Source organism: Bos indicus, chromosome 5 (assembly GCF_029378745.1).
Source record: "Bos indicus isolate NIAB-ARS_2022 breed Sahiwal x Tharparkar chromosome 5, NIAB-ARS_B.indTharparkar_mat_pri_1.0, whole genome shotgun sequence".
Taxonomy (NCBI): domain Eukaryota; kingdom Metazoa; phylum Chordata; class Mammalia; order Artiodactyla; family Bovidae; genus Bos; species Bos indicus.
Genome location: NC_091764.1, coordinates 109288210 through 109316193, shown reverse-complemented (window position 1 = coordinate 109316193; position 27984 = coordinate 109288210). Strand labels below are relative to the sequence as shown.

The 27984-nt window shown below is 55.5% G+C and overlaps 1 protein-coding gene across 18 annotated transcripts in view; it reads right to left on the bottom strand.

Moving 5' to 3' along the window:
* CACNA1C (calcium voltage-gated channel subunit alpha1 C) overlaps nt 1-27984 on the bottom strand; it is a 395857-nt gene that overhangs the window by 10280 nt on the left and 357593 nt on the right. For 13 of the 18 annotated variants that reach the window (XM_070790347.1, XM_070790344.1, XM_070790345.1 and 10 more), the window contains 13 exons: nt 18363-18395; nt 15814-15942; nt 14373-14438; nt 13755-13846; nt 9790-9955; nt 9177-9304; nt 8432-8528; nt 8003-8105; nt 6170-6271; nt 4867-4994; nt 4388-4522; nt 2693-3045; nt 807-935 (listed from right to left, as the gene is read on the bottom strand). In XM_070790347.1, coding sequence (XP_070646448.1) covers nt 807-935; nt 2693-3045; nt 4388-4522; nt 4867-4994; nt 6170-6271; nt 8003-8105; nt 8432-8528; nt 9177-9304; nt 9790-9955; nt 13755-13846; nt 14373-14438; nt 15814-15942; nt 18363-18395 — 1661 coding nt within the window. The remainder of the gene's footprint in view (nt 1-806; nt 936-2692; nt 3046-4387; nt 4523-4866; nt 4995-6169; nt 6272-8002; nt 8106-8431; nt 8529-9176; nt 9305-9789; nt 9956-13754; nt 13847-14372; nt 14439-15813; nt 15943-18362; nt 18396-27984) is intronic. The other 5 variants (XM_070790340.1, XM_070790339.1, XM_070790342.1 and 2 more) reach the window with 2 other exon arrangements.

Here is a 27984-nt window from a genome sequence, read left to right as displayed (position 1 = left end):
CCTCGGAACGTCAGAAGCCAGAAGGGCTGGCAGTTTCTCGTGATGATGCGTTTCTCTCAGGAAAGCGTCTACCACGGCTTCAGCTTGGGGAATAGTCACAGGTTATTAATAGTTATGAGACTTGGCAACAAATCTTCACGAAACAGTGCTGCCTTTGTGACGCTGGCCACGCTACTTCCTGCTGTCCTGTCCCATCCTGTGCTTTCTTTTAGGAGTGCTGATTGTAACTGAATAAGCAAATGTCACAGCCCCCTCACAGGGCTGGACCTGCAGTTTAAAAACCCTTCCCTTTAACTGGCTCTGGTGGAGTTTTCAGTTACGGCTGCCAACAGCGCCCTCTGCTGTCAGCTTTATAATATGCAGTTTCAGGAATAGTCCTACTTAAATGTATGAAGTGACAGTCGCTCAGTCGTGTCTGACTCTTTGAAACCCCATGGACTGTAGCCCCCCAGGCTCCCCTCTCCATGGAAATCTCCAGGCAATAATATTAGAGTGGACTGCCATTCCCTTCTCCAGGAGATCTTCCCGACTCAGGGATCAAACCTGGGTCTACTGCATGGCAGGCAGATCTTTACCGTCTGAGCCAGTCAAGGTATGCACGTGTGTATCTATTGAGCTTCACTGTAAACTGTATTTACAATGTCTGGTCGCAGTCAAAAAAGCTTAGGGAGACAACATTTAGATATTTCCCTGGAAGCATCATTTCTCAAGCAAGCGTCAAGCTAACCAGAGTCGGGGGCTTCCTTCCTCTTTGCAGCTGCCAGAGGAGGAGTCGGGGGTCCCTCCCCAGGGAGGGACGAGCTTACATCTCCGTGGAGACCAAGCTGGGCTCGCTGCTGTGCTCTGCGTTCTCGTCCACGTGCACGGCACAGGTCTCGTCCCCAGGGGCCTCTTCCTGACACAGCATGGCTATCGGGCTGTCCCGGGAGGGGCACCTAAAGTGTCCAGCGTGGAGACAAAGGTCGGCAGCTGCCAGCCCCTCCCCTCCCCCAGCAGGTAGGGCCCACCACCACCACTGACGGACCCAGGAATGTTCCTGTTAGGGTTCCATGCGGGGAGGGGCCTCGGGATTAGGATCCAAGGAGATCTGAGTTCTGAGCTGGTCAGGTTCCCCAGGCACAAGTCACGTTGCCCACCCATGCCTCAGCATCCCCACCAGTACAGCTGTCTGTTTGTGTGGCTTCGGTTGTAACAAACGAAGCAGCCGATGAGACAGTGCTTTGGAAGGTGGGGTGGTCAGATCCTACATGAGGGCTGGGGTGGGGGCAGGGGGAGCGGCTGTCCCTCCTGCTGCTGTAGACAGTGGGGCCTGTGGGCACTTGCTGGGGGCTTCTTGGGGTCATAGCTGACATGCCTTGAGTTTGATGTTGATTCTTAGAGCCAAGCACAGAGAAGAGGCCTCACAAAGGGGCTTGCTCCTCTGAGCAGAGGGGCATGAGCCTGAGTCCCCTGAGCCTGAGTCCCCTGAGTCCCCTGAGCTAAACCCCTTCACGCCAGAATGTACCCTGGGCTGAGCTCTCCCCTGGGCCCTGGGCTTCTGTTCATTTGGTCATGTGGTCTTTAGCTGTGGTCTCCGGCCCCCCTTTCCCATCTGCGTCCATCTTTCTCCCTGAAGGTCCTGAGAGCTGGGGTCCCTTTATGCTCAGACTCCCTGTGAGTCATCTCTGCTCATCCTCTCAGAACTGAGTGTGGGTCATTGTCTAGCTCTGACCCGGGGCCCATCAGCCACTCAGGGAGGATCTGGGCGGTTCTCAGGGTAAGCCCTGAGCTCCCCTGGAGGGGGTGCCCTCCCCCGGGTGAAGTACACATGAGACAGGAAGGCTCTTGCTGGCGTGAAGGGGAGGGGGAGGGTGTGGTGGGGCACATGGGGTGAGCTGGGGTGGAGAATCACAGCAGGCGGGCAGCACCCCCTGGGGGCAGAGCTGGCCCCAGCCCCACTCAGCCTTGAGCTGCGAGGGGAGGGACACGGCTCAGGGCTGGGGCCTTGGCTGACTCAGGCGTGGTGGTGAAGGGGGCACGGACACCAAGGCGGGGAGCCTGCTTCTGGAAGGGACGAAGGCTGCTCAGGACACGGGTTGGGGGTTAGAGGTCACTTTTGGGCCCGAGCTCCTGCCGGCACCGCTGTCCTGCTCGGGTGAAGCAGCCAGATCCCCCGGCTGTGGAACCCAGAGCTGCCAATGTAAATGCTGCCCGAGGCCCAGAGCGTGGGGTGGGCACCACCAGCCCAGCACATCCCAGCTGGGAGTCCTGGCTCACCGGGGAGCAGAGAGAGGAAGGAAAGAAAGGCCAGGGGGCTGGAGATGCTGGCAGGATGACCAGGAATCGCCCCAGGCTGGGGAAGAGCAGGTGAGCGCGCCACCAAAGGGGCCTCTAGAAGAGGGGGGCCCTGTCCCATCCCAGTTGGCCCCAAGGCCAGATTTGGGCAGAGACTTGAGAAGGGCCAGGGGGGCGGAGACTGCTGTGTCTCCAGGACGCAAACATCTCAGGGGTCGGGCCAGGGCTCCTCTGCCCTGTCTAGAGGCGGGCACCTCAGGACACGTGCTGGCCAGTGGGGCCACGGTGCCTCCCTGAGCATCCACCTGCCCTCTGGCTGGGGTCTCGGCAGCAGCAGTGGTCCACCCCAGCTTGAGGGCCAAGAGGTGGGTCTGCCGGCCAAACGCTCCTCCCAAGACCCTCCGCGCCCCCAGCTTACCTCTGGGAGCTGTGCCTCCACGCGGCCTCCTGCACCCGGATGGCAGGGGACAAGGGGGGCCCGTGGGCCTCCAAGGTGCTGACAGCACCGGAGTGGAGAGCGGGGCGGGGGCAGCGGCCCAGGGCGGTGTTGTTGGCGTTGTTGATGTTGGCGTTGGAGCCCGTGGATGAGTAGCTGCTGGGGGTGAAGGTGGAGTCCACCAGTTTCTCGTGGGAGGGGGACTCGGTGTCCCCCTGGCTGTTGCCTGCCTTGCTGATGTGCAGGGGGCGCTGGGTGGTGAAGGTCTGGGGGAAGGCGCCCCGGCCGTCGCTCGGGTAGTAGCCCACGTGGTTGCCGAACAGGCCGCCGGCCCTCTGCGGGAGAAGAGAGACAGAGAGGGCGGTGGGTGAAGGGGCTGGCCCGCGGGGTAGGGAGGGAGCTCAACCGCGCTGGGCAGCACCCAGCTGACCAGGCCTCTCGCCCACGGGCCTGGCAGCTTGGAAGGGCCCAGGCAGTCCCCTGAGACCCCTGGGGGAACAACAGGTGGAGGGGTGACAGGACCTCCTTCCGGGACCAATGGGATGGGGGGCAGGCGCAGCGACTGTCTGGAATGGAGACCCTTCCCTGGGGCAGGCAGGCTCGTGGGGGCTGAGGGGCAAAGAAAGGGGCCAGAAGGTGCCAAGGGCATTGACAGACAAGGACCCGGCTGGCTCAGTGAGCTGGAAACTGCGCTGGCCAAGTGGTTCTGAGAATCACCACAGCAAGTACATCAACCATGGCCTCCTGCCCCGGAGAGTCTTAGATTTCGAATTTGGAGTCCGTGTTTCTCCCAGCTTCCCTCCCTGTCCTGGGCAAGGAGCCTCTGCCAGGCTGGGGTCTCTCGGGTCACGCTGACATGCTAGTGTGTCCCTGAGCCATTCAGGGAGGCACGTTTCACAGTGAGGGGGAGAAGGATGGCAAGGACAGGACCCTCAGGGGCCCCTCTCACCCCGAGTCCTGCAGCCTGGGAGCCTGGCGGGGCTGGGAGGGCAGGGTGAGCAGCTCTGCCTCAGATCTGGGCGGCAGCTTCTCACTTGCTGTAGGATTTTTAGCCAAGTGCCTTGGGGTTCTTGAAGAGATCTGGGCACAAGGGCCTCAGAATCCCAGTGGGCTCTAGTTTTCATGGTTAGTATTGTTGACAGCCTCGGTATCCCCCAAGGTGGAGGGCCGGAGGGGTCGATTGGGACTGGAGACCTCATGGTCCAAGTCCGGATCACCACTGGCTTCTAGGCATCTGCTGCCTGATGCCGCACGTCTTCTAATTTTTGCAAGAGAGGCTGGAAGTCTAGATTTTTTGAATGAGTCATGCGTTCAAAGGTTGGCAGACAAAATAGGCCTGTGGCTTAAATGTGGCTCCAAGGCCACCACTTTGCAATGTGAAAGGAAGAAGTGTCTCCTCAGAAACACTTCATTAGGAAAATGGCTTCCTGTTCCCCCGGGGCCCAGTGATGCTCTGTGAGCTTGAGAAGGACTAGGCTTGGATGGAGGCGGAGGGAGGGGGTGGGGAGAGCTGAGGGGAGTGGCAGGGGTGGGGTGGGGAGAGGAGTAGGAGAGCTGGGGGCACAGGGCTGGTTCTACCACAGACCCAGGCCTTTCTCCTCGGGTTCAGGACACTCGCCCTCCTGCCCCGATCCCAGGTTATGGAGGCTGCAGACTGCGGCCGGGGTGCCCACCTACCCTGAAGATGTCATCTTCTGAGGCTGCAGACACAGCCTCCTTCATGGCCTTGTCCAGCTCCTCCTCGGCGGTCAGGTCCCCAGAGATGGCCCGGCGGATCTCGGGCCCCAGGTCATGCAGGGTGCGCAGGCCAGCCTGGGCCGAGGGGACAGGGTGTGAGGGCCCAGGCGCCCACCTGACCCGCCACCCACCTTCCCCTCTGCTTCTCCCCAAGGAGGCCAGCTCCGGGGGTCCACAGGGGGTGCAGGCATGCTGGGAGGCAGTCTCAGAGGCATCAGCAGACCCCTAGCCCTTCCCCCCACTCCCTGAGCTCAGAGGGGCTGAGAGTCCAGAACTACAGAGGGCAGTGAGTGCAGGAGGCAGGGCGGGAGGGGAGGGTCCCCCTGCAGGCTCGGAATTTCCGGAAGGGACCCGTGGGAGCGTGGAACCTGGAAGAGGTGGGAGGAGGTGCCAGGTCCCCAGGGGCAAGGGCCCCTCACCTGCAGGGACAGGGCGTTCCTCTGGGAGGGCTTGCCCACCAGGCCTTGCTCTTTGCGCTTCTTGAACTTCCGGAAATACTCCTGGATCAGGAAAGTAGCGTAAAACTTGCCCACCGTGACCTCGTCATCTGAGAGCAAAGGCAGGAGAGGGTTGGAGGTAAATGGGGGCTTGGACCCTGGCCGAGCGTCCTCAGCTTCTTAGGTTTTCTGTTTAACTTTTTTAAACTGATAAGAATAGATACACTTGATCTTAGTCAAAAGGTTGAGAAGTGATCAATTCAATTTGAGAAGATACTCTCCATGCACATGGTTGAAAAAGACAAAAATATACAAAAAGCCCTGTGTACAGAGAAGGGTATCCCTTCCACTCCCGTTTCCTTTCAGATAACCTTTCTCATTCATTTCCTGAGTATTTTCCCAGAGATTCTTTATGCAAATACTTTCTGCAAGTAAGCAAATATATTCCTGCATGCATGGTGTTGCTTCAGTCGTGTCTAATTCTTTGTGGTCCCATGGACTGTAGCCCACCAGGCTCCTCTGTCCATGGGACTCTCCAGGCAAGAATACTGGAGTGGATAACCATTCCCTTCTCCAGGGGACCTTCCCAACCCAGGGATCATACCTGAGTCTCCTGCAGCTCCTACATTGCAAGGAGATTCTTTACTGCCGAGCCACCAGGGAAGCCCCAAATATATTATTATCCTCTCCTTTCTCACAGAAAAATTAGCATACCATCAAAATGATTTCCCACCTTGCTTTTTAAACCTAACTGAGCTTGTTAACTGACTCTTCTGTGGTCCTGAAGCTCCAGGTGCCCACAGCTTTGGGCACAATTGCCCCTAAGCATTTATTCATTGAAAAACTTTGATTATATTGAGTTGGCCAGAAAGTTTGCTTGGGCTTTTCTGAAAGAACATCTTACAGAAAAATATGAACTTTTTGGCCAATCCAAGAGTTATATTTTAGTAATTGTATATGCAAGACAGATAGACAGGGTTGTCAAGGAGGAATAAAAAGGGGGTCCTGGGGGCTCATAAACCCCCTCAGGAGGAACAAAAGAGGGGGTCCCAGGGGCCCTTCCCCCAGGGCCCTGTCATTCCCACAGCTCCCAGCCGATAGGTTATGGGAAAGCCTCTACCTTGCAATGTCCTTGACGTTCTCCCAAACCTGCAGGCATCCAGGGGCCTGCCTGGCCTCCCCGGTGACCTCGGGCTAAGACCAGGCTCCAGTCGGAACAAGCAGGTCTCCCGCAGGCGGAATGTGGGACCTGCACGTGCCCAGGGGCAGCGGAGGGGGTACTCACCTCCTGCGGGCGGCACCACTTGGTCCAGCAGCTTCATGCTGGTCCGTTTCCAGATCTTCTTGATGATGGCCCGCAGCTCCTCATTGGCCTGTTCCAGGTTCCCTGTGGGGGGACGCGGGCTGACTGGTAGCTGTCCCCAGGGCCTCTGGTGGGCTGGGCTGGTCCCCGTGCGGGAGCCCACATGGCTGCCTGAGGGCTCTGCCCAGTGGCCCTGAACGTGGGTTCTGTCCCTTCCTCTGCAGGTTCCTGTGGCCCACCTCCGTGCCCTCTTGGCCAGCTCTCCTCTGCCCCCCACCTGCCGCTCAGCGGCCAGGGTGACCCTGCCCCCCACTCGTGGCTTCTCCTCATGGGGGCTGCCAGGGCCAGACTGAGCCCAATGGCCACCTGCCAGGAGGGCTGCTGGGAGGAAGAGTGGTCTCCCTGCAGACCCGCGGAAGTGTCCATACCTGGGGGCCTCTGAGTCAAAGGCCTCTGTTGGGTCTCCTCCTGGGGAGGCAGCAAAACCTCGTGTGGGGCAGAAACCGGGAGATGGGGTCCTGAGATCGGGGGCCCCTAGGGGTCTACTCTCTCCACTGGCTGAACAGACTTAACTTTCAGTCCTGGGCTCAGAGAGCTGAGACCCACAGCTGTGAGAGGGCACTGGGAGGCTGGCTGGGTCTAGCACACCCCTGGCTCCCTCCCACCACCACCAGTGCACATGCCCTGTGTGGCCCCAGGACTGTGAACAGGGGGTCTCACCCTGCGATCAGGTGATGTGATACGTACACGGGCCCTGAGGACAGGGGGCTGTGCAGGGGGGCCTGGGCTCACCCCAGGAGCCCTTCACAAGGGGGGCGCTCTCGGGCGCAAACTCCCAGCTATAAAATAAACACATCCTGGGGATGTCAAGCACAGCATGAGGACTGCGGCAATATTGTGTTGTGTTTCTGCAAGTTGCTTTGAGTGGATCTTAAAAGTCCTTGTCACAAGAAAAAAGCTGTAAACTTGTGGGGTGACAAGTGTTGTCTAGATGTGTGGTGGTTGTTTTGCGATATAAACAAATAACAGGATCGTTATCTTGTTCACCTGAAACTAACGTAATGTTATATGTCACTTAGGCCTCGACAAAAAACAGCTGGCATAGGATGCAGACTCGGCGTTCAGGGCAGGTGCTGGGACTCCGTCTTAAGCACGCCCCAGCTCCAAGAGTTGCTGCAGGAGGCTGCGAGCAGCTGCAGCTCCCTGGGTGCACCTCTGCCCTCCCAGAGCAGTTCTGACACCAATCGCCCACGAAGACGGTGGGTCAGCACAGCCCAGCTGCTCCTGGCCATGGGCTGCTGCAGTACAAACCAGAAGACAGTCCCTGCCTCCAAGTGGCATGGCCTGAACAAGCGCAGGGGGCTCTGACCCCACCTGCCGGCTGGCTGTGCACCTGTATGTGGGTGGGCCTGTGCTGGCCTGGACCATGGTCACATCCACTGTGACCCCTTCCTGATGACACAAGGGTTTACTTTGCAAAGAAAGCTGGACATCTGAGATCCAGCTGCAGCCGGTAAAGCCCCACGGTGCAAGGGCTCGGCCCGCTTCAGGAAGTGCTCACCTCCTGGCATCTGATCTTCACCCGAGGGGTCACTGGGAGAATCTCTAAAAGTTACAAGTCAGGAGGCCACTCAAGGAACAAAGGCTGCCTGAGCAGTCCTGGTCCCGCTGATGTCCCCGGGGCAGGGCGGTGGGGGAGGATCACGCTGGGCTGCAGCTCTGACACCCCAAGGGCGGGCGGCCCTGGGGCCCCGCAGGCGCAGAGCTCGGCTCTGGCTAGTCCACTAGGGCTCCCGGACACCCCCATGACCTTACCTTCCGTCTTGATCCTCAGAGCTGTACGGACCAGGGCAAACAGCGTGGCATTGAACATGACAGTCCCGTCGCTGTTCAGGGGCATGTTCATGGAGACCAGGCGCTGGGGAGGGGGCGCAGCAGTCAGCACAGCTGCTGGTTCTCGAAGGACCCACCTGTGGAACCCCTGAGGCACCTCCAAGGCAGGAGGATGTGGGAGTAGGGTGGGGGGAGCCTCAAAACATGTGTGCACGTCACTCCGTGGTTCCTTCACTGTCTGAGGATGTATATGCCGCAGGAAGGAGCCCCGGTGCCTGTTTGGGCTCAGTCCTTTCCTTAGGCTCATGAAGACTACCCTCATCCCCGCAGAGGCGCACTGGCCTGCCCGGGGTACCCGGAGGTGTCTCGCCCCCCACGCTGTGTCTCCCATGAGCCCAGTCCATCTCTTACTTTGCAAGCCACGCGGTGAGGGCACAGCTTCCCAAAACCCAGGGGGGGCTGAATCCGTCGGAGCAGGGTCACCACATCCAGGTGTTTGATGCGTCCCCTGGAAGAGGCAGGAGAGGAGGGAAGGTCAGGGGGAAGGTCTAGGCCAGCAGCCCAGGACTCCTGTGCCCAAGGGTGGGGTCTCCCGTGGGAGGAACTCTCCACAGCTGGACCCTAGCGATCAAACTGGTGCCGAGCTGTAGAACTGGGTGGTAAAACTCAAAAACCAATCTACATGTTTAGATTTCTAAGGAGCAATTTTCCATCAGTGCTATATTTCAGTAGGCAATGAAAGGTGGAAGGGATTTTAGCAGGCAATGAAATTCTCAGTAATTTACTGCTGTTCCATCAATTAACCATCTGACCATCTCACACTTTCCTGAGAGTCAACCAAACATGATGCCTGGACTGATGGACCTATGGCAGGGATACAGCCAGGCCCTGCCTGGCCCAGACATCCTGACTCAAGTACATACTGGTTGCTCCAACACCATGACCACCTGCCTGTTCAATGGAAAATAACAGACATGCTCTTGACTCAGTCTAAGGCCTCCTATTGCTGGCCCTTGACCCTTGACCCTGGCGTCCTGTGAAGGTCAGGATTTGCAGTGGGTCTGCCCAGTGCTAACCCGTCTCGACCCTCTTTCCTACATGTGGTCACTCAACCCCCTCTCAGGTTGGGGGCTGGGGTTTCCCTCTGGGCACTCACTTGGCTTCAGGGTCATACTCTGCCCAAATTCTCTTAAATTCGTCCAGGTGGTGGGGACCCAGGATGGACCAGTCCCTCGTCAGGTAGTCAAAGTTGTCCATGATGACGGCTACGAAGAGGTTGATGATCTGCAGAGGATGGGCATGGAGAGCTGCCTCAGTGGCCCTTCCTGCATGCGTGGCTGTCAGGGCCACGTGCTCGGAGGCCGGCACTCCTGAAGGCCAGCCATGTGGCACCATGGGAACGCTGGCCCCCAGGACTTGGCTCTCTTGACTGAGGGCCTGACCAGGTCCCCTCAGTTATGCGGCATGAACCCCACTGTGGGCTGGTAGTTTCCCTCACACTCAGCTGCCAAGGCGGGGCTGCCAAGGACAGGGGAGACTGTTCACCACCCTTCCTTCGCTCCTCTTCAAAGTTCCAGAGATGCTGAAGCGGTATCCTGCCCTTGGGGATGAAGGTAGGAGCCAAGAACAGACGAGAAGGGGGTGGCTGAGCTCACCCGGCCCAGCTCCTGCCCCTCCCAGCTTGTTGGACCGTTCCAGGGATGCAGGCTTTCTAGCCCGGCCTGGACTGCACGCCCAGCATGCAAGGCTGCCGGCCCCATCCGGCTTACCAGGAAGGCGCAGAGCATGTAGAAGCTGATGAAGTAGAAGACGGCGAAGCTGCTGCCACAGGGCGTCTCCCCCTCTGTGCTGTTGCCCGGCTCTGACTCGGGGGCGCACTTCTTGCCAGGCATGCAGGCCAGCATGATGTCCTGCCAGGCCTCCCCAGTGGCGCACCTGTGAGAGACCACGCCCAGAGCGGCTCACACAGCCGTCCTCCTGGGGGAACCACTGAATTGGGTCTGGGCCTCCTCAGGCCTCCAGCGCTGGCATATCCACAGAATATACACATACAACACTGTCTCCATGCCTGAAAGTTTTATGGCAAAGGTAACAGATTGCATCTTTTCTGCAAAGTCCCTCTTTCTACAATCCCTGTTAAGTGTTGAGATTTAGCCATTTGGATACATTTTAGTTCTGGTTCGTTCTGTAGCAGGTGCTCTATATTCCATTACAGCCCACCGCCTGATAAGGCTTTTCCTTTCTATGCTGTCACCAGGGAGCCTGCAGCCACTGCGCAGGGCCTTCGGGGAAACTGGCTTCCAGGTGGACTGGCCAGTGGACAGCAGGTGGGTCCTCCCTGTGCTTGACCCTGCTTGTTCTCCAAGTGTCCATCCGATTCAGGCTCTGGCATCAGGCAGGAGAGACACCACTGCTCTACAAATGTGCCAGCTCTTTCCTCAGCTCCACTGGGGCATGACTGACAAGCGAGACTGTGAGCTGGAGTGTAGACCACAACAATCTGATGTGTGTGCCCGTCGGAAAGGGCTCCTCCCACCTGATAACACACCCATCCCCTCACAGGTTTATCCTCTATTTTTGGTGAGAACATTTAAGTTCTACTGTCTTAGCAAGTTTCAGTGATACGATCCGTGTCATCAACTGCAGTTACCATTTTACAGGTTAGACCTCAGACCTCACTCATCTGACGGCTGAGAGTTTGAGCCCTTTTACTAGCCCCTCCCCCATCCGTCCACTCCCCCCGCCCCCCCGCCACTCCATTCTTCTTCTATTTTGTTTCTGAGTTTAGACATGTCAACTCTTGGTATTAGTGAATTTTAAAAAATATCGTTCATGTGATGGGTGTGAAATAATAATGTACTGCTGTTTTAATTTGGTTTTAAAATGATGAGAAACTTTATTTCATCTGCTGAACGGCAGGTGTTTGCCGTCTGCCTCCTGGGCTGTCTTCCTGTTCATTTGCGGCATCTTCATACATTCTTTATATGAATCCTCTGTCAGTTACACACCTCGCAACTAATGTCTTCCATTCTGTGGCTCGTTCCCAGCTCCACTGATGGTGTATTATAAAGAATAGAAGTTTTAAATTTCAGTGTGGTCAAATTGTAATTTTTCCGTAGTTTTGTGCTTTTTTGCATCATGTCTGAAAAAGCCTGCTGTATTTTTGAATACATCATGTTTGAAAAATTCTGGTTGTAAAAATATCCTTCTGTATGTCCTAAAAGGTCCAAAATTTTGCTTTTCATAATAATTTCATAATAACTCTTACTATGAAATTTGGGGGTTCCATAGGAGATAGAAATATGTTTTATCTTCTTCTGTTCAGGTAACCAAATTAAAAATAATTTTTTACTTATTATTGGTTGCGCTGGGAGAAAGTGAAAAAGCAAGGGAATTCCAGAAAATATCTACTTCTGCTTCACTGACTATGCTAAAGCCTTTGACTGTGTGGATCAAAACAAACTGGAAAATTCTTAAACAGATGGGAATACCAGACCACCTTACCTGCCTCCTGAGAAACCTGTATGCAGGGCAAGAAGCAAGAGTTGGAACCAGACATGGAACAATGGACTGGTTCCAAATTGGGAAAGGAGTATGTCAAGTGTGTATATTGTCATCCTGCTTATTTAACTTATATGCAGAGTACATCATGTGAAATGCCAGGCTGGATGAATCACAAGCTGGAATCAAGATTTCCGGGAGAAACATCAACAACCTCAGATATGCAGGTGATATCACTCTAACGACAGAAAGCCAAGAGGAACTAAAGAGCCTCTTAATGAAGGTAAAAGAGGAGCAAGAAAAAGCTGGTTTAAAACTCAACATTGAAAAAACTAAGATCATGGCATCTGGTCCCATCACTTCATGACAAATAGAAGGGGAAAATTGGAAGCAGTGACAAGATTTTATTTTCTTCAGCTCCAAAATCACTGCAGATGGTGACTGCAGCCATGAAATTAAAAGATGCTTGCTCCTTGGAAGAAAAGCTATGACAAACCTAGACAGCATATTAAAAAGCAGAGACATTACTTTGCCAACAAAAGTCCATACAGTCAAAGCTGCTACGGTTTTTCCAGTGGTCATGTATGGATGTGAGAGCTGGACCATAAAGAAGGCTTAGTGCCGAATAAGTGATGCTTTTGAACTTTGGTGTTGGAGAAGACTCTTGAGAGTCCCTTGGATAGCAAGGAGATCAAACCAGTCAATCCTAAAGGAAATCAGTCCTGAATATTCATTGGAAAGACTGCTGCTGAAGCTGAAACTGCAATACTTTGGCCACCTGATGTGAAGAACTGACTCACTGGAAAAGACCCTGATGCTGGGAAAGATTGAAGGCAGGAGCAGAAGGGGAGAGCAGAGGATGAGATGGTTGGATGCCGTCACCAACTCAAGGGATAGGAGTTTTAGCAAGCTCTGGGAGATGGTGAAGGGTAGGGAAGCCTGGCATGCTGCAGTCCATAGGGTCGCAAAGAATCCAACGTGACTGAGCGAGTGAACAACAACCTCCCGTAAGTGGAATCGTACAGGAAACCTGGCCTTTTATGACTTGTTTCACTGAACATCATGGCCTCAAGGTTTGTCTGTGTCAAAGCAGGAGTCAGAACTTCCTTCCTTTCTAAGGCTGAATCATGATCCACTGTGTTGTAACCACACTGTGTTCATCCATTCTTCTCTTGAAGGACCTACAGTTGCTGACATGCTGTAGCTGTTGTGAATGCTGCTGCCATGAAGATAAGGGTGCAGGTATCTCTTTGATACCATTTTTGATTCTTCTACATATTAGTATATATTCACACGTGGAATTGCTGGGTCATACGGAATTTTACATCTATTTTTGATATTTTGAGGAACCATCATACTGTTCCTCCACAGTAGCTGTTGTCATTTTACATTCTCACTAGTATTACACAGATGTTCCAGTATCTCCACCCCCTCAGCAGGACTGGTGTTCTCACAGTAGCCATCCCGATGGGGTGGGGTGGTGTCTCACTGTGGTTTTAATTTGCATATCTCTGATGATTCGTGATGCTGAACATTTTTCATGTGCTCATTGGTCATTCACGTATCTTCTTTGGAGCAATACTCAACTTCTCTGCTCATTTTTAAGTTGGATTGTTTCTCGTTGTCTTCGGCAATCCATTTCTTTGGCATTTAATTTTGTTTCTTCTCAAATTCTTACCCTTTGGTTTACTTTTCTCATCTTACTGCATGGGATAAAACTTGTAGTATTATGTTGAGACAGTGATGGTGTATGAGCTCATCTATTATATCTATGGATTAGCTACTGCCTGATATGGATGGAATGTTTGTGTCCCCACAGAATTCACATGTTGCAGCCCCAAACATCAGTGTGACACTGCTGGCAGGCACTTAGGTTTAGAACAGGTTGTGGGGCTGGGGGTGTGTGATGAGAGCAGCATCTTTATAAGAACAGGAAAGAGACGTGCTCTCCTCTCTCTCCACGGAGCGGGGACACAGGGATCCGGACACCGTCTGCAGCCCAGGAAGAGGCTCCCACCAGGACGAGAATCATTGGTAACCTTGATCTTGAACTTCCAGCCTCCAGAAATGTGAGGAAAAAACACCTGCTGTTTGCGCCTCTCCATCCATCCGTGGCATTTGTTATGGCAGGCTGTCCAGACCAGAACATTATCTGTACATGAAAGAGGTTGTCTTCCTTTTTTAAATATTTATCTATTTGGCTGCATCGGGCCTTGGCTGTCAGAAAACCCACCTGAAGAGGAGCAGCACGGCCTGGGGGAAGGTCTGGAAGTTGTTGTTCCTGTTGATCTCTGTCGTGTCATTCAGGGCAATTTTGCCAAACACCTGGCAGGGGAGAGGATGGGCTCAGCGAGCTGTGGACACAGGGGTCCTGGTTTCCACCCAGCACCCAATGGTCTTTTTAGGGGTCACAGCTGACCCTGGACAGACTGGCTCATAAGCTGAACAAAGTTCAGAGGGCCTTGTTGGGGCAGGTACCTGCTGCCTTGTCCAGCCCCACCCCCAGCCCTTGGGAGGGGCCCTGGGAGAGCTGGTGGAGGCAGAGACTGCAACTCTGTCTTACAGGGGCAAGGCTCACTGGCCTTCCTCTCTTTTGGCTGCAGATTCTTGACATTTTCTCTTTAAAAGAAAACTTCATTGAGGAATAATTAACAAATCATTGTGTAACTTGGGGGAGTTTTTCTCTATAGAAGCAGAATCTGGGCCGGAGGCCATGGGGAGAGAGGGTCTCTGAGCTGTGCACCCATGGGACAGCATGGGGGTGGGGGAAGGAGTTCCACTCTGGTGATCTCTCTGACCCCAGAAGGGGGGAGTCAGGGGAAGTGGGCTGGGGGCCAGGAGTCCGTCCTACCTGCATCCCGATCACGGCGTAGATGAAAAACAGCATCACGATCAGGAGGGCCACATAGGGTAGGGCCTGCGGGACATGCATGCGTGAGGCTGGTGGCGGGACCCCTCCCTGCGGCAGCATCTCTGGAGCCACCAGCTGCTGCCAGGCTCAGGGGGCACTTCCAGGAGTCAGACAGACGTTCTGGGCACTGAGGGAAGCCTGAGCCTGGTGTTGACCCTTCCCCTTCCCTTGGTTTCAGGCACCTGAGATCTCGGGTGGGAGACCCAGAAAACTGGGTGCTGAGCTTGAGACAGCATGATGCCCCCTTGGCAGAAACAATCTAGAGTGAGCACAACACTCTCCTGCTGCCCGCCTGTCCTCATGCAGCCGGAGGGCCGGGGGGTGCCCACCAGTCGCCCCACAGCTGTAAGCTGTTCCCCAGGTGGAGCAAAGGCAGGACCAAGGGGCCCTCAACAAGAGCGAGATCCTGGCCCAAGCCTGCTTCCATCAGCGCAGGTGTAGGTGCTGGGCGGGCTTAACTTCCCTGAGCCTCAGTGTCCTTACCTGAGAAAGGGGAGGAAGAGTGGTGACCTCAGGGATTTGGGGGTCTGGCTGACTTAAAGCCCACAAAATGCTCACGCAGCACTGGCCTGTGGCTGGTCCCTGCATTTTACTTGCTCAGTATCCCTGCCTCCTCCTGGGGAGGCCTTAGGCTCGCAGGGCATGGACGAAGCCCACACACCTCCAGGTGGTGCCTCAGGCCCATGGGGTGTCCGTCCCCCTTCAGGCCTGCTCCTCGGCCCCCTTCCCAGCCCAGGAACTGTCAGCGGTGGGTGAGTTTGTGAGGCCTGTAGTCACCCGTGGCTATGGGACTCTGGGGTATGCCCAGGCCTGATCCCCACTGAGACCACTCAGACCCCAGGAGCAGATGGCTGGGAGGGGGTGGGGAGGCACCTGTCCTGGTGGGTGGGGTGGAGTGCCCCGACAGCCCAGCCTTTTCCTCTGGCTGCAACTTCAGTCCTACACGTTCAGGTCAGGACCCACCCTGAGCCTGTTTCTGGGCCCCTCCATACTGGGGACCTCTGTCTCGAGAAGCCCACAGTCCGGTGTTTCAGGTACAGGGGTCCCTATGCCAGTGTCTTCAGAAAGTTCAGGGATCTAACAGCTGTGCTTCTTCCAACCTCAGACGTGTACAAGACCCGTTAGAGAGGGAAGGGCCAGGGCCAGCTATCCCACTTTTAGGAGGAAGTGACTCTTGGGAGCAGAGATCAACCCTGCAGTTGGCAGCGCTGAGCCCCCTTGGGGACACCAGGTCCTGGGGTGTCTGGCGAAGTCTATAAGCAGGTGTGAAGAGCAGACCCTGCTGGACCGCCTCTGGGAGGGGGTGACTGCCCAATGCTGATGACGCCTAAGCTGGGAGCACCGTCCGGGGGGAGCTGCGGGGGTTGGCAGGGCTGGCTACCTGGAAGGACTTGATGAAGGTCCACAGCAGTGTCCGGATGCCCTCCCCGCGGCTCAGCAGCTTGACCAGACGCATGACCCGGAAGAGGCGGAAGAAGGTGATGGAGATGCGAGAGTTCTCTTCCGCGTTCTGGGGCCGTTAACACAGCAGTTACCAGGCGGGTGGGCGGGCGAGGCTGCTCGGCACGGCCCGGGGTGGGGGTAGAGGCGAGCGGGGTGGTGGGCTGCACTAGACTCTCAGGCGCCCAGGGGTGGGCAGGCCAACTCCTGGCCTTGGCAGCGCCCAGCAGTGCCCTGGCCCCGATCGTCTTCCCCAGCACCCCTAATCTTCCCCACCTACTTGTGGGGGTGGGGGGAACAGGTGATTCTGTAGGAATTCCATCTGCTTTGAGATCTAGGCTGAGAACCACTCCAGGGACCCCGGCCTCCCTCCTGCCTGGCACGGCTCGGGGTCCTGGTAGGCGGGTGGGCTGCCCACGGAGGAGTCTTGCTCCCTGGCTGCCCAGACTCGGCACTCTAGGTGTCATCTCTTTCCCACGGCCCCCCTGCCCAGGCTGCGGGCCAGCCTGGGGTGTTGGTGCTGGGACCAGGCCTGGCTGCCCCCCTGCTGCCCTCCACCTGCCTCAGGCCTTGGTTTCCAGGCTGCAGACCTGGAAGGGTTGGGGGCACGGGCTGGGTGGGCCAGGGCAGCAAGAGTGAGCCCTGGATGAGTCCGGCCTGGGTGTGAGAGGACCAAGGGGCCCTGCTCAGGGTGTCCTGGAGGGGGCAGGGGCCAGAGCCGGCAGGCGCCTGGCCAGGTCTAGGGACAAGACCGGCTGCCGTGTCACCGTCTGCCTCCAGACCTCAGGGCACTCAGCACAGACAGACCCCTGACCCCCTCCCGCCCACATGGGACAGAGAGCTGGGGGTGCTGGCCCCGGGAGCTGGCCGGCTCTCCAGTGCTAGTGCAGCCCCCAGCCCTTTGGCACCAGGAGAGAACGGACCTTTGGGCTTCCTGTTACTGCTCCTGCCACAGGCCTCCTGCTTGGAGGTGTCTCGGGGTTGTTGCTGGGCCCTGTGTGGCCACTGCATCTCAACTCCCAGCTCCTCTGGCTTTACTTCTAACCGTCTCCAGGTCAGATCTGGCCTGACAACACCCATGAAAATCCCAGCACAGCAGCCCTCACGTCCCCGTGTCTAATCCTGCGGCTGTTCCAGGGGCCTCTTCTCTCACCTCCAACACAACAGGACACCCCGAGGGGCAGGTTTTGCACGTACCCGCACACCCTGCTCCGCCCCGGGAGAGGCTCACCGAGCCTTCTTTCTGAACCCAAGCTGCTCTCCAGGCAGGCCCAGGGCTGGGAGGAGCTGGCAGCAGGCCACCCACCTACGAGTACGGGAAGCCACCCGCCTGTGCGGTTTGAAGTCTTTGATGCCCTTCCTCTTTGCATATTCTATCATCTGTGTGCCTACTTGAAATTCTACTTTCTCTCCTTAAAAGGAGGTTGTGTCCACCAGAGGAGGATGGAGAGGAGGCTCAGGGCTTTGTAACTCGGCCGTTGGCACCCCCCCTGCCCCACCATGCTCGGGAGGAGAGGAAGAAGAAAGCGCCAGCTCACACGGAACCTCAGCTGTGTGGTGAGTTTGGGAATTGGGTGCCACAGGGGCATCTACATCTGACTTGTTAAACAGCCAAACTCGAGCTTGCAGCCTGAGTGGTCCTGGGCGCCCGACACTGCAGGCGCCCAATGCTCTACTGACCAGGCGAGGGGCAGGACGCCCAGGGTCAGTCCTTCCAGCCACGGGCCTGGGCTTTGTCAGGGAACGCCACCCTGGGTCTTGCCTCATCTGCTCACTTCGGGGCTTGGGGAATCAACCCACACTCCAGTCTTTCTACAAACTCACACTTGTTCCAAGTATGAAGTCTCACTGCAGCCTCTTGGAGACAGCTGTTCCAAGGTGATTTCAAGGTCATTCGAAGTGGCTGCTCTGTCACTTTAGCCAAAGACTCCTGCAGCAGGAGTGGCCCCAACCACACGGCCTGCTGCAGGGACGCGGGCGTGTGGCCCAGTTCTAAGGCCCCTCATAGCTAAGGATCCCACTGTAACCTCTCGCTGGGGCCTTGATCAGAGCTCCCAGGAGGTGGTGATCAGGAGGGACACACTGCCTCTCCACCTCCACTACATTACCTCTCCTTCCTCTCTCCCAGGGGCCTCGCCGTGGCGCTGGCCTGTGTCCCATGCAAACCCCACATCAGACTAAGGTTGGAGATGCCAACAAGCAGGGTCCTCAGGATGTTTAACAGGAACTGGCCCTCTGGTCTGATTCTCTCCCAGTGGCTTTTCAGATGGTCAAGGTCACAGTGAACTGCCACCCACAGGAAAGCTCACAGACGAAACATCACACCAACAGCACTGACAGCTCGTAGACCAGGCAGGCAAGGCGCATGGCAGACACAGGTGGGTGACATGCATCGGGGCCGGGCTCCGAGACGCCGGGGGTTGGGGGAGGCAGTGGGGACGTTAGGGGGGTCACAGAAGCTGAGAGCGTGGTCTGGAGGCTCGGTCTTACCATAAAGGGAGAGCATTGGGTATGTTCAGCTGGCTTTAAAGAAAGGCAGACAGAGATAAGCTGTAATGAGTCTCCCACGAAGAGGCCCGCGTTCCAGGTCTCGGTGACACAGGAGCAACCCAGTGGCAGCAGAGGGCAGGAGGGCCAGGCGCGGGGGCCCAGGTCTGGCAGGCGCGGGGCATGTCCACCACCAGCTGCCACCCAGCCAGGCTCTTGGGTGTTCTGCCCAGAACCATCTCTGGTGGCAGACTGACTAATTCACTCGTTATCACTGAGGTCTTCTGGATTTTGAAGGTGGATTCACTGTGTCCTGAGACAGCCTCCAGGGGCTGGCACTGCACACGCTTACCCGGCACTGCCAGCTGAAGCTGAAAGGTCTTGCTTGTGCCCCTGGTGGCTTTTGGCCCACAGGTATTTGAGCAAAGGAGCCTGGGGTGGTGACCCTCCAGGTTCCAGGGAGGACCGAGGTTTGGGTACCCCCCATGTGGCAGGGCCAGCCTTCGAGCTGAGGTTCCTGGTCCCTGGGTGTGGACTGTGGCCACAGGCATGAGATAAAGTGTGGACCTGGTTTTTAAATTTGAAAGCCCTGCACACAATTGAGGACATTAGTGTTAATGGCCTGGGAAGCTGTCCTCACAGGCCTGACCACGGGCACGTTAGGGGGCAGGGGACTGGCTGCAGGGGAGCATTCCCGGCAGCCCAGAGCTGCGCCCGGGGAGGCACCCTGCCCTTTGGCCCCTGGACGGTCCTGCCCCCAGAGCCGCCGACTCCACCTTCACTCCACCTCCGCAGCCGCCCTCCACTGTCAGAGCGTTGCTCCTGTGCTTTGTTCTCAAGGTACAAACAAGGACAATGTACAATAGGGCTTCTGAAGGGCGGAATTGTGCACGACCAGACATTTGCTCGCAGGCTGAAAATTCTTCTCGGGTGATAGATTTCTCAGCAAGTTCCTTTTTTCCCAAAGCAAGTTGGGAGGTGTCCTTTTTGTGGACTGGTGGGGCCCCAGGATGAGGGACAGGAGGAGGAGGGAAGAGAGAGGATGCCGCGCTGGTCACTTATGGACCACGGCCGAGAGCTGTCCCTGCTCCCCGAGGGGCCTGGCTGCCAGGCCCACCCATGTGCCTGCAGGGGGGCGGGTGTCTAGGACGTGGCCAGCAGGCCAGGACGGAACACGCAGACACAGACACACATGCACACACATGCACGCAGGAAGCTTCCGCTTGGTCAGGGACCTGTGCCCCGCATGAACACCTAGGAGCTCCGTGTTTCAGGGGTTCTGTGGGCGATGGGCACAAGGTCTCCATATACACTCAGGGCTGGGGCTCTGGCCACTGCTTCCATCTGGGATGCACCCTGAAAACCACCAGAACTGCCCGTACTCCTAACATCCCTGAGCAGAGGCTTGAAGTCTTCTGGTCAACCCCAGCCTGCATGGGACCAGAAGGGCTGACTCAGAGGGCCCACTTGGGTGACTTGGCCCAGCCCAATGAGCCTTGGCGACGACAGAATTAAAACTACTTATTTTACTTCTTAAACATTCAGCATTCTTCCTTTGGGATATTAGTTTTTTTAATGTTATTTTTTTAAGCATAACTTTTTGTTGTTTTTTCTGCCTGTGCTGCCCAGAACGTGGGACCTTAGTTTCCTGGCCAGGGATCAGATCCATGTCCCCTGCAGGACTCTGGGGGCTGAACTGGGGAGCCCCGTTTGTGCTGGCAGTCATTCAGGGAGCGGCTGGAGCCTCAGGAGCTGCGCTGCTGTTCATCTGCAGCCTGCCGGCCCGGCGTGTGCTGGCACCTGCAGAATTCAGACTACACGGTGCTGATTACAAGATCACCAGGATTGTTTTATCTTCCTTGGGAGGAACAGTCATTCAAGCAGACAACCAACAAGAGGAGCTCGAACAAAGTCAGTTTGTCAGGAGCACTCACAACAACACAAAGTCCCATACGTGGGTGGTGTGGGGTGGGGCAGACAGACAAACAGAGACAGAGAGACAGACAGAGATGGACACAGTGAGCCTGACAGGTGGAGAAGAAACAGACTCAAGGAAACGAATAAGCAGAAGCAGGAAGTGACATGAGAGAGTGAGGGCTTTGGGGGCGTGGTCAGTGCTTTGGGGCCAGAGATTGGCTCCCTCACTTGCTCCACGAGCTTAGGGAATAGTTGAGGTCCCTCCGCTGTGGATGGTCTCTGGCTGAGCCAGCTGCTGGGGACGGGCATCACCCGCTGACTGGAGGGCTGGCCGTGTGGCCGAACAGGGCTCTGCCCTGCCTGCTGCCTTCTGTCCAGTCCTCTGATTTAGGGCAAAGGAGGGGCGTTGAAGGGCATCCTTGGTGGCACTAGTGATAAGGCATCCACCTGCCAACGCAGGAGACGTAAGAGATGCGGGTTTGATCTCTAGGTCGGGAAGATCCCCTGGAGGAAGAAATGGCTACCCACTCCAGTATTCCTGCCTGGAGAACCCCATGGACAGTGGAGCCCGGCAGGCTATAGTCCACGGGGTCGCAGAGTCAGACACGACTGAAGCAACAGACCACGCACGCACAGGGGGTTGTATGTGGAAAGAAAAACTAAGAATGGGGCAGGAGAGGAAAGGAAATGAGATGGGGAACACATGTACACCCATGGCTGATTCACGTCAATGTATGGCAAAAACCACTCCAATGTAAAGTAGCCTCCAATTAAAATAAATTGATTTAAAAAAAAGAAAGGAAATTAGAAGATGACAGAAAGGGAAAGGGTCTTGGTCAGAAGGCTCAGAGCGAGCGGGTCCCCTTTGGGTCCTGGTTGTCGGGACGCTGGACAGCTAATATGGCTAGGCTGAGAACCCCCTCCAGGGGCCTCTTGGCTCAGCCCTGAGGGAAGGATCTTCCTCCAGGCCTTGGCTTTGGGACACTCTCTGCCCCTACCCTCGGAGAAGGCAATGGCACCCCACTCCAGTACTCCTGCCTGGAAAATCCCATGGACAGAGGAGCCTGGTAGGCTGCAGTCCATGGGGTCACTAGAGTCGGACACGACTGAGCGACTTCACTTTCACTTTTCACTTTCATACATTGGAGAAGGAAATGGCAACCCACTCCAGTGTTCTTGCCCCGAGAATCCCAGGGATGGCGGAGCCTGGTGGGCTCCCATCTATGGGGCTGCACAGAGTCAGACACAACTGAAGCGAGTTAGCAGCAGCAGCAGCAGCAGTAGCTGCCCCTACCCTGGAGCCCTCATCAATTTGCTGCCCAGCACATGGACCTCATTCTGCAGGCGGAGGCTAGGCTCAGGAAGAGGCTCCCCACGTCCAACTGGACTGCGGCCTGTTGGGGGCCCAGTCACAGCTGGTGAGCAGGGCTCTGCTCCACCTCTCGGGGCCAGCTTCACTTACAAGCGGAAGAGAAAGTGCCCTTCGGGACAGGGGGAGGCCAAGGTCCACCTTCTCACTAGGGGTCGTGCTCCTGAAGGCCTTACGTCCACGCCCAAAGCGCTTCTCTAGGTCTAGCCTCACCTCCGTTCTTTTAAAGGCAGTGTTACTTCCTGGCAGGCAGCTTCCTGAGTCAATACTGCCCTCTGTGACCAGTGTTTTGGGAACAAGGTGCCTTGGTGGCTTGTTGGGGGCACTGGGTGGGGGTGGTGCTTAGGAGGGGAGGGGCTCGAAGGGGTTCCAGGAGCGGGGGTGGGGGCGGCACAGGAAGGTGGCAAGGATCATGGCTTCCCCCTCGGCTTGGCCCGAGACCACCAGTCTGATTTACTCGACCTCAGAAGCAACCCAGGCCAGGCGGACCACTGCCATCTGGATACTGACGTCTGTTCTGGCCCCTCAGCCGTGGTGGGGGCAGAGAAGCTGGGCAGGAGCCAGGCGTGGGCTGCGGGTTGGGTGGTGGGAGGGAGGCTCTGACTCAGCCTGAGGGGGTGGGCGTGCAGCAGACGCTCTGACTCAGGACGTGGCCAAAGTGGGAGCCAGTGAGGGCAGTCGTTGGAAGCCAGGCCCGTGGGTCTGTGGTTAAAAGACCGCTGGTTCCAGGAGCCAGGTGGGCAGCACCCACCTGGGGCCCCAGCATGCATGCTGGAAGCTCTGAGCCGAGTCCTGTCCCTTCTGTGTCCTCTCCGCCCACTTTCTCTTCCTGTCCAGCAGGCAGTGTGTGTGTGGGGGGGTGCTCCACACTTCCTGTGCCCTTTGGTCTCCAAGCCCCACTGGCCCACAGTCCGGGCATCCAAGCATCCCCACGTGAGTGTTCTGACTCCATGGCCCCCAATCTCCACACGTGGACCTGCCAGGAGGTGTCCAGCCCCCAGGTGAGTTGTTGCTCTCGGTCACATGGCTTCCTTGTGCCCAACTAGGGACACCTGTGTTCCTGACGAAGGACCTGGGCCTCCCAACACTTCCTGTCAGCAGGGGAGGGAGGTTGCGGGTGGGGGGCGGGCGGTTGGCTGAATCCCTGGAAGCTTCCACGGATTTCCTCTTGGAATAAGAATTCCAGACTTGAGGGACAGAGGAGAGGGGGCTTCCTCAGGGACACGAGGAGGAGGAGGAGGTGCCGTGTCAGGAGGGGCTAGGCAGCTGGGCCACAGACATGGACAGCCGGGGCCCGGGGCCTCCTCTGGTCACATCGTGGGATCCAAGGCATCTCCCAGAGCAAGGGGGTTGTTCTGAGCCAGAGGCCTCATGCCTGGATGGCTGTGTCCCCCTTCCAAATGGTGGAGCGGCTTCATCCTTGGTTCCTGTGCACAGCAAACAGGTCCCTAGACCATGGACACCTCTTCCTAAAGGTGCCAAAATCTCCCCTTTGTGCTCAGGGGAAGCCCCAAATCTGGTGCTCTCCCTGACCCCCCGCCCTGCTCGTCCTGCCCAGGGACCCACAAGGGCATCGCCTCACTTCTTTCGGCTCTTTGTTGTTGTTGCTCAATCACTCAGTCGTGTCCGACTCTGTGACCCCATGGACTGCAGCACGCCAGGCTTCCCTGTCCTTCACCATCTCCCAGAGCCTGCTCAAACTCATGTCCATCGAGTTGATGCCATCCAATCATCTCATCCTCTGTCGTCTCCTTTTCCTCCTGCCTTCAATCTTTCCCAGCATCAGTGTCTTTTCCAATGAGTTGGCTCTTTGCATCAGGTGGTCAAAGTATTGGAGCTTCAGCGTCAGTCCTTCCAATGAATATTCAGGGTTGATTTCATTTAGGATTGACTAGTTTGATCTTGTGTCCAAGGGGCTCTCAAGAGTTTTCTCCAGCACCACAATTCGAAAGCATTAATGCTTCAGCGTTCAGTCTTCTTTAGGGTCCAATCTCACATCCACTCATCACTACTGGAAAAACCATAGCTTTGACTATATACACCTTTGTCCATAGAGTGATGTCTCTGCTTTTTAATACTCTTTTTAATACACTGCTACTTGGATGAAAAGCTATGACAAACCAAGGTTACCAAGGTTGAGTTACCAAGGTTTGTTATAGCTTTTCGTCCAAGTAGCAGTGTATTTTCTTTCAATTTTTAGGTCTTTTCTTTGTTTAGATCCACCTCTTCACTACAGCTCATCTTCCGAGAACAGCACCTGCCTTCTCCGCTCCCCACTTTCTGATCCCTTCACTTGGTACTTCTCATCTTTTGCATACCATGAGACTTCCTGGCTTTCTGTGCCTGATCGTCCCCTGGCCCTAGGATGCTGGCTCTTGAGGACGGGTTTCTGTTTGGTCCACAACGGATCCCAGGTGCCCGGCACACAGAAGGCAATGATGGTTCCTAGGAAGCCCACCTCCCTAGGGGGCACCAGAGCCTGCAGAGGTGGGAGGACGGAGCCGTTGAAGAGAAGGGGGTGAATCTGAACCTGGGGAATATCTAGAGGGATGAAGACAGCAATTGGTGATTTCAGGAAAGATAGTCAAAGATGAGGAGTTACAGGTGAGGAGCCTCCAGAAATCCTAAGGCTGGAATAGAACCTTCATCCCAGAAGGGAGGTCTGGTGAAGAAAGAAGGACTAGAAAACTCAAGGTGGGGGGCGGAGCTGGAGCAGTACCCAGCAAAGTCCTGGTGCCGAGCTCTTCCCTGGCCCAGGGAGCGCCAGGCCCCAAGCTGCCGGTGGCAGGAGGCAGACCTGCAGTAGAGGGCCCTGCGTGGGGATGAAGTGCTACTGCTCCTGTAACTGGACCCCATGATCCTGGCTGCTGTCCAGGTGCAGGGCCGTGTCCCTGCTATGGGCTAGGCCTGTCTGGCTTGAGTTACAGGCAGTGGTCAGTGAGCTTGCCTTGATCCCGCCACACCCGTCAACCAAGAGTCCAGTGTCTCTGGGAACAAGGGCTGTGAGTCTGTGATTGGCAGGTGTGTCGGCAGGGAGCTTGGAAAGAATGTCCTTGGCTTGGTGCCACGTTCTCTCCCCTTCAACAGCGCTCTACAGTGTATGCCAGGCTTCTACATGAATGCTCTTAGCTGAGCTTCAATACCTGGCAGTAATATCACGCTTCCCAGACCGTGGAGGAGCAGCGTTAAGACTCCAGCACTTGGTCTGACCCGCGTCCAGCCCTCTCCTCTGGCCCCTTGCCTGGGGTGACAAGGTGCACCTCCTAACTGCATGTGTGGGAGGAAAAGGAAACAGTGGGGGTTGCATGGAGGGTCTCCAGCCCCCGCTTTGCTCTCCATTACAGGCACTGTCCCCATTCTATCTCCAGACCACCCTCCCCATGACTTCTGACAGACTCCTCCATCTGTGGAGTGAGGTGTATCTCCACGTGGGTGAAGAAGCCTGGGAGGAGCTGAGTGGCTTCCGGCCAGAAGGGACACTGGCCTGTAACTTCTTGGTTTTGAAAATAAAAAACCTCCTGTGGTTCTTTAGGATATAAACCATGGAACATATGGGCTGAGCCAATCCTGGCCAGCAGGAGGCCATGCACGAGAGGGGGATGTGGGATTCGCGTGTTAACAAAGGGCACTGCGGACTGGACAGACAGCAGCGCTAGCCCCAGGTGTGGGGAGCCAGCCACCCTGGGAGGCCTGGGCTCCAGTTGAGGGGCGGGAAAGGCAGACAGCAGCGCTAGCCCCAGGTGTGGGGAGCCAGCCACCCTGGGAGACCTGGGCTCCAGTTGAGGGGCGGGAAAGGCACTGACAGGCTGCACTTTTACCTGTGCTCAGCCTCACCTGTGTCACACCTTTACTTATGCCCCGCCCTCACCTATGCCATACCCTCACCTGTGCCCTGCCGTAACCTGTGCCCCGGCCAATGGGGATTATCATCCTTGGCTGTTAGGCTCATGGGGGAGGGACTCCAGAGCTGGAGGCCATGACGAATTGTAAATGGAAACCGTTGTACAGATGGAGGTTCTGCGTGTGATGCCACTCGCCAGTCCTGGGGTCCTGCACCACTCCAACCCCAACAGCCAATTTTTGGGGTAGAAGTTTTATATTCTAGAGATTTTTCCTCTGTCTTTACTTTTTGTTTAAAAACAGCAGTCAGCTCAGTCACTTAGTCATGTCTGACTCTTTGGGACCCCATGGACTGCAGCACACCAGGCTTCCCTGTTCTTCACCATTTCCCTGAGTTTCCTCAAACTCATGTCCATTGAGTCAGTGGTGCCATCCAACCATCTCATCCTCTGGTGTCCCCTTTTCCTCCTACCTTCAATCTTTCCCAGCACCAGAGTCTTTTCCAATGAGTCAGTTCTTTACATCAGGTGGCCAAAGTATTGGAGCTTCAGTTTTAGCATCAATGCGTCCAATAAATATTCAGGACTGATTTCCCTTAGGATTGACTGGTTTGATTTCCTTCCTGTCCAACGACTCTCAAGATTCTTCTTCAGCACCCCAGTTCAAAAGCATCAATTCTTCCACGCTCAGCCTTTTTTATGGTCCAACTTTCACATCCATATGTGACTACCAGAAAAACCACAGCTTTGACTAGACAGATCTTTGTTGGTAAAGTAGTCTCTGCTTTTTAATATGCTGTCTAGGTTTGTCATAGCTTTTCTTCCAAGGAGCAAGCATCTTTTAATTTCATGGCTGCAGTCACCATCTGCAGTGATTTTGGAGAAAATAAAGTCTCTCACTGCTTCCATTGTTTCCCCATCTATTTGCCATGAAGTGATGGGACCAGATGCCATGATCTTAGTTTTTTGAATGTTGGAATTTTAAGCCAGATTTTTCACTCTCATCTTTCACTTTGATCAAGAGGCTTTTTAGTTCTTCTTTGATTTCTACCATAAAGGTGGTGTCATCTGCATATCTGAGGTTATTGATATTTCTCCTGGCAATCTTGATTCCAGCTTGTGCTTCATCCAGCCTGGCATTTCACCTGATGTACTCTGATATAAGTTAAACAAGATAACAATATGCAGCCTTGACATACTCCTTTCCCAATTTGGAACCAGTCCATTGTTCCACGTTCAGTTCTAACTGCTGCTCTTGACCTGCATACAGATTTCTCAGGAGGCAGGTAAGGTGGTCTGGTATTCCCATCTCTTTAAGAATGTTCCACAGTTTGTTGTGATCCACACAGTCAAAGGCTTTGGTGTAGTCAATGAAGCAGAAGTGGATGTTTTTCTGGAATTCTCTTACTTTTTCTATGGTCCAACGGATGTTGGCAATTTGATCTCTGGTTCCCCTGCCTTTTCTAAATCCAGCTTGAACATTTGGAAATTCTCAGTTCATGTACTGTTGAAGCCTCACTTGGAGAATTTTGAGCATTACTTTGCTAGCGTGCGTGTGAGATGAGTGCAACTGTGTGGTAGTTTGAGCATTCTTTGGCATTGGAATGAAAACTCACCTTTTCCAGTCTTGTGGCCACTGCTGAGTTTTCCAAGTTTGCTGGCATATCAAGTGCAGGACTTTAACAGCATCATCTTTTAGGATTTGAAATAGTTCAGCTGGAATTACATGACTTCCACTAGCTTTGTTTGTAGTGATGCTTCCTAAGGACCACTGACTTCGCACTCCAGGCTGCTGGCTATAGGTAAGGATCACACCATCATGGTTATCTGGGTCATGAAGATCTTTTTTGTATAGTTCTTCTGTGTATTCTTATCACCTCTTCTTAATATCTTCAGTTTCTGTTAGGTTCATACCATTTCTGTCCTTTATTGTGCCCATCTTTGCATGAAATGCTCCCTTGGTACCTCTAATTTTCTTGAACAGATCTCTAGTCTTTCCCATTCTATTGTTTTCCTCTAGTTCTTTGCATTGATCTCTTAGGAAGGCTTTCTTTTCTCTCCTTGCTAGTTTTTGGAATTCTGCATTCAGATGGATCTCTCTCTCCTTTCCTCCTTTGCCTTTCCTTTTTGTGCGTGTAAATGCATGTGCACAGAAAGAAACCAGCAGGCTGAGTGATGACGTGGGCCTGGCCACCATGGTCTCCTGGCCTGACCCCAGAAGACCCTGGGACTGGGTGCGTCTTGTGCACAGGGGCCTGTCTGCTGTTACCTTCCTGCCCTTGGTTCCTGCACAGACCCCCACAGAGATCCCTCCTCCAGAAGCAGGCCCACCCTGATCTTCCCTGGTCTCCCCCAAGAGGGCCCCTTGGTCTGAGCACAGGGCCCTGGTCAGGGATATGCACGTGCAGGTATCCGAGAGCCCCTGGGGTACAACCTGGGGCCACATGGAGGTGCAGGGAGTGGTGCGAGGGAGAAGAGGCCTAGGTTGGGGGGAGCTCAG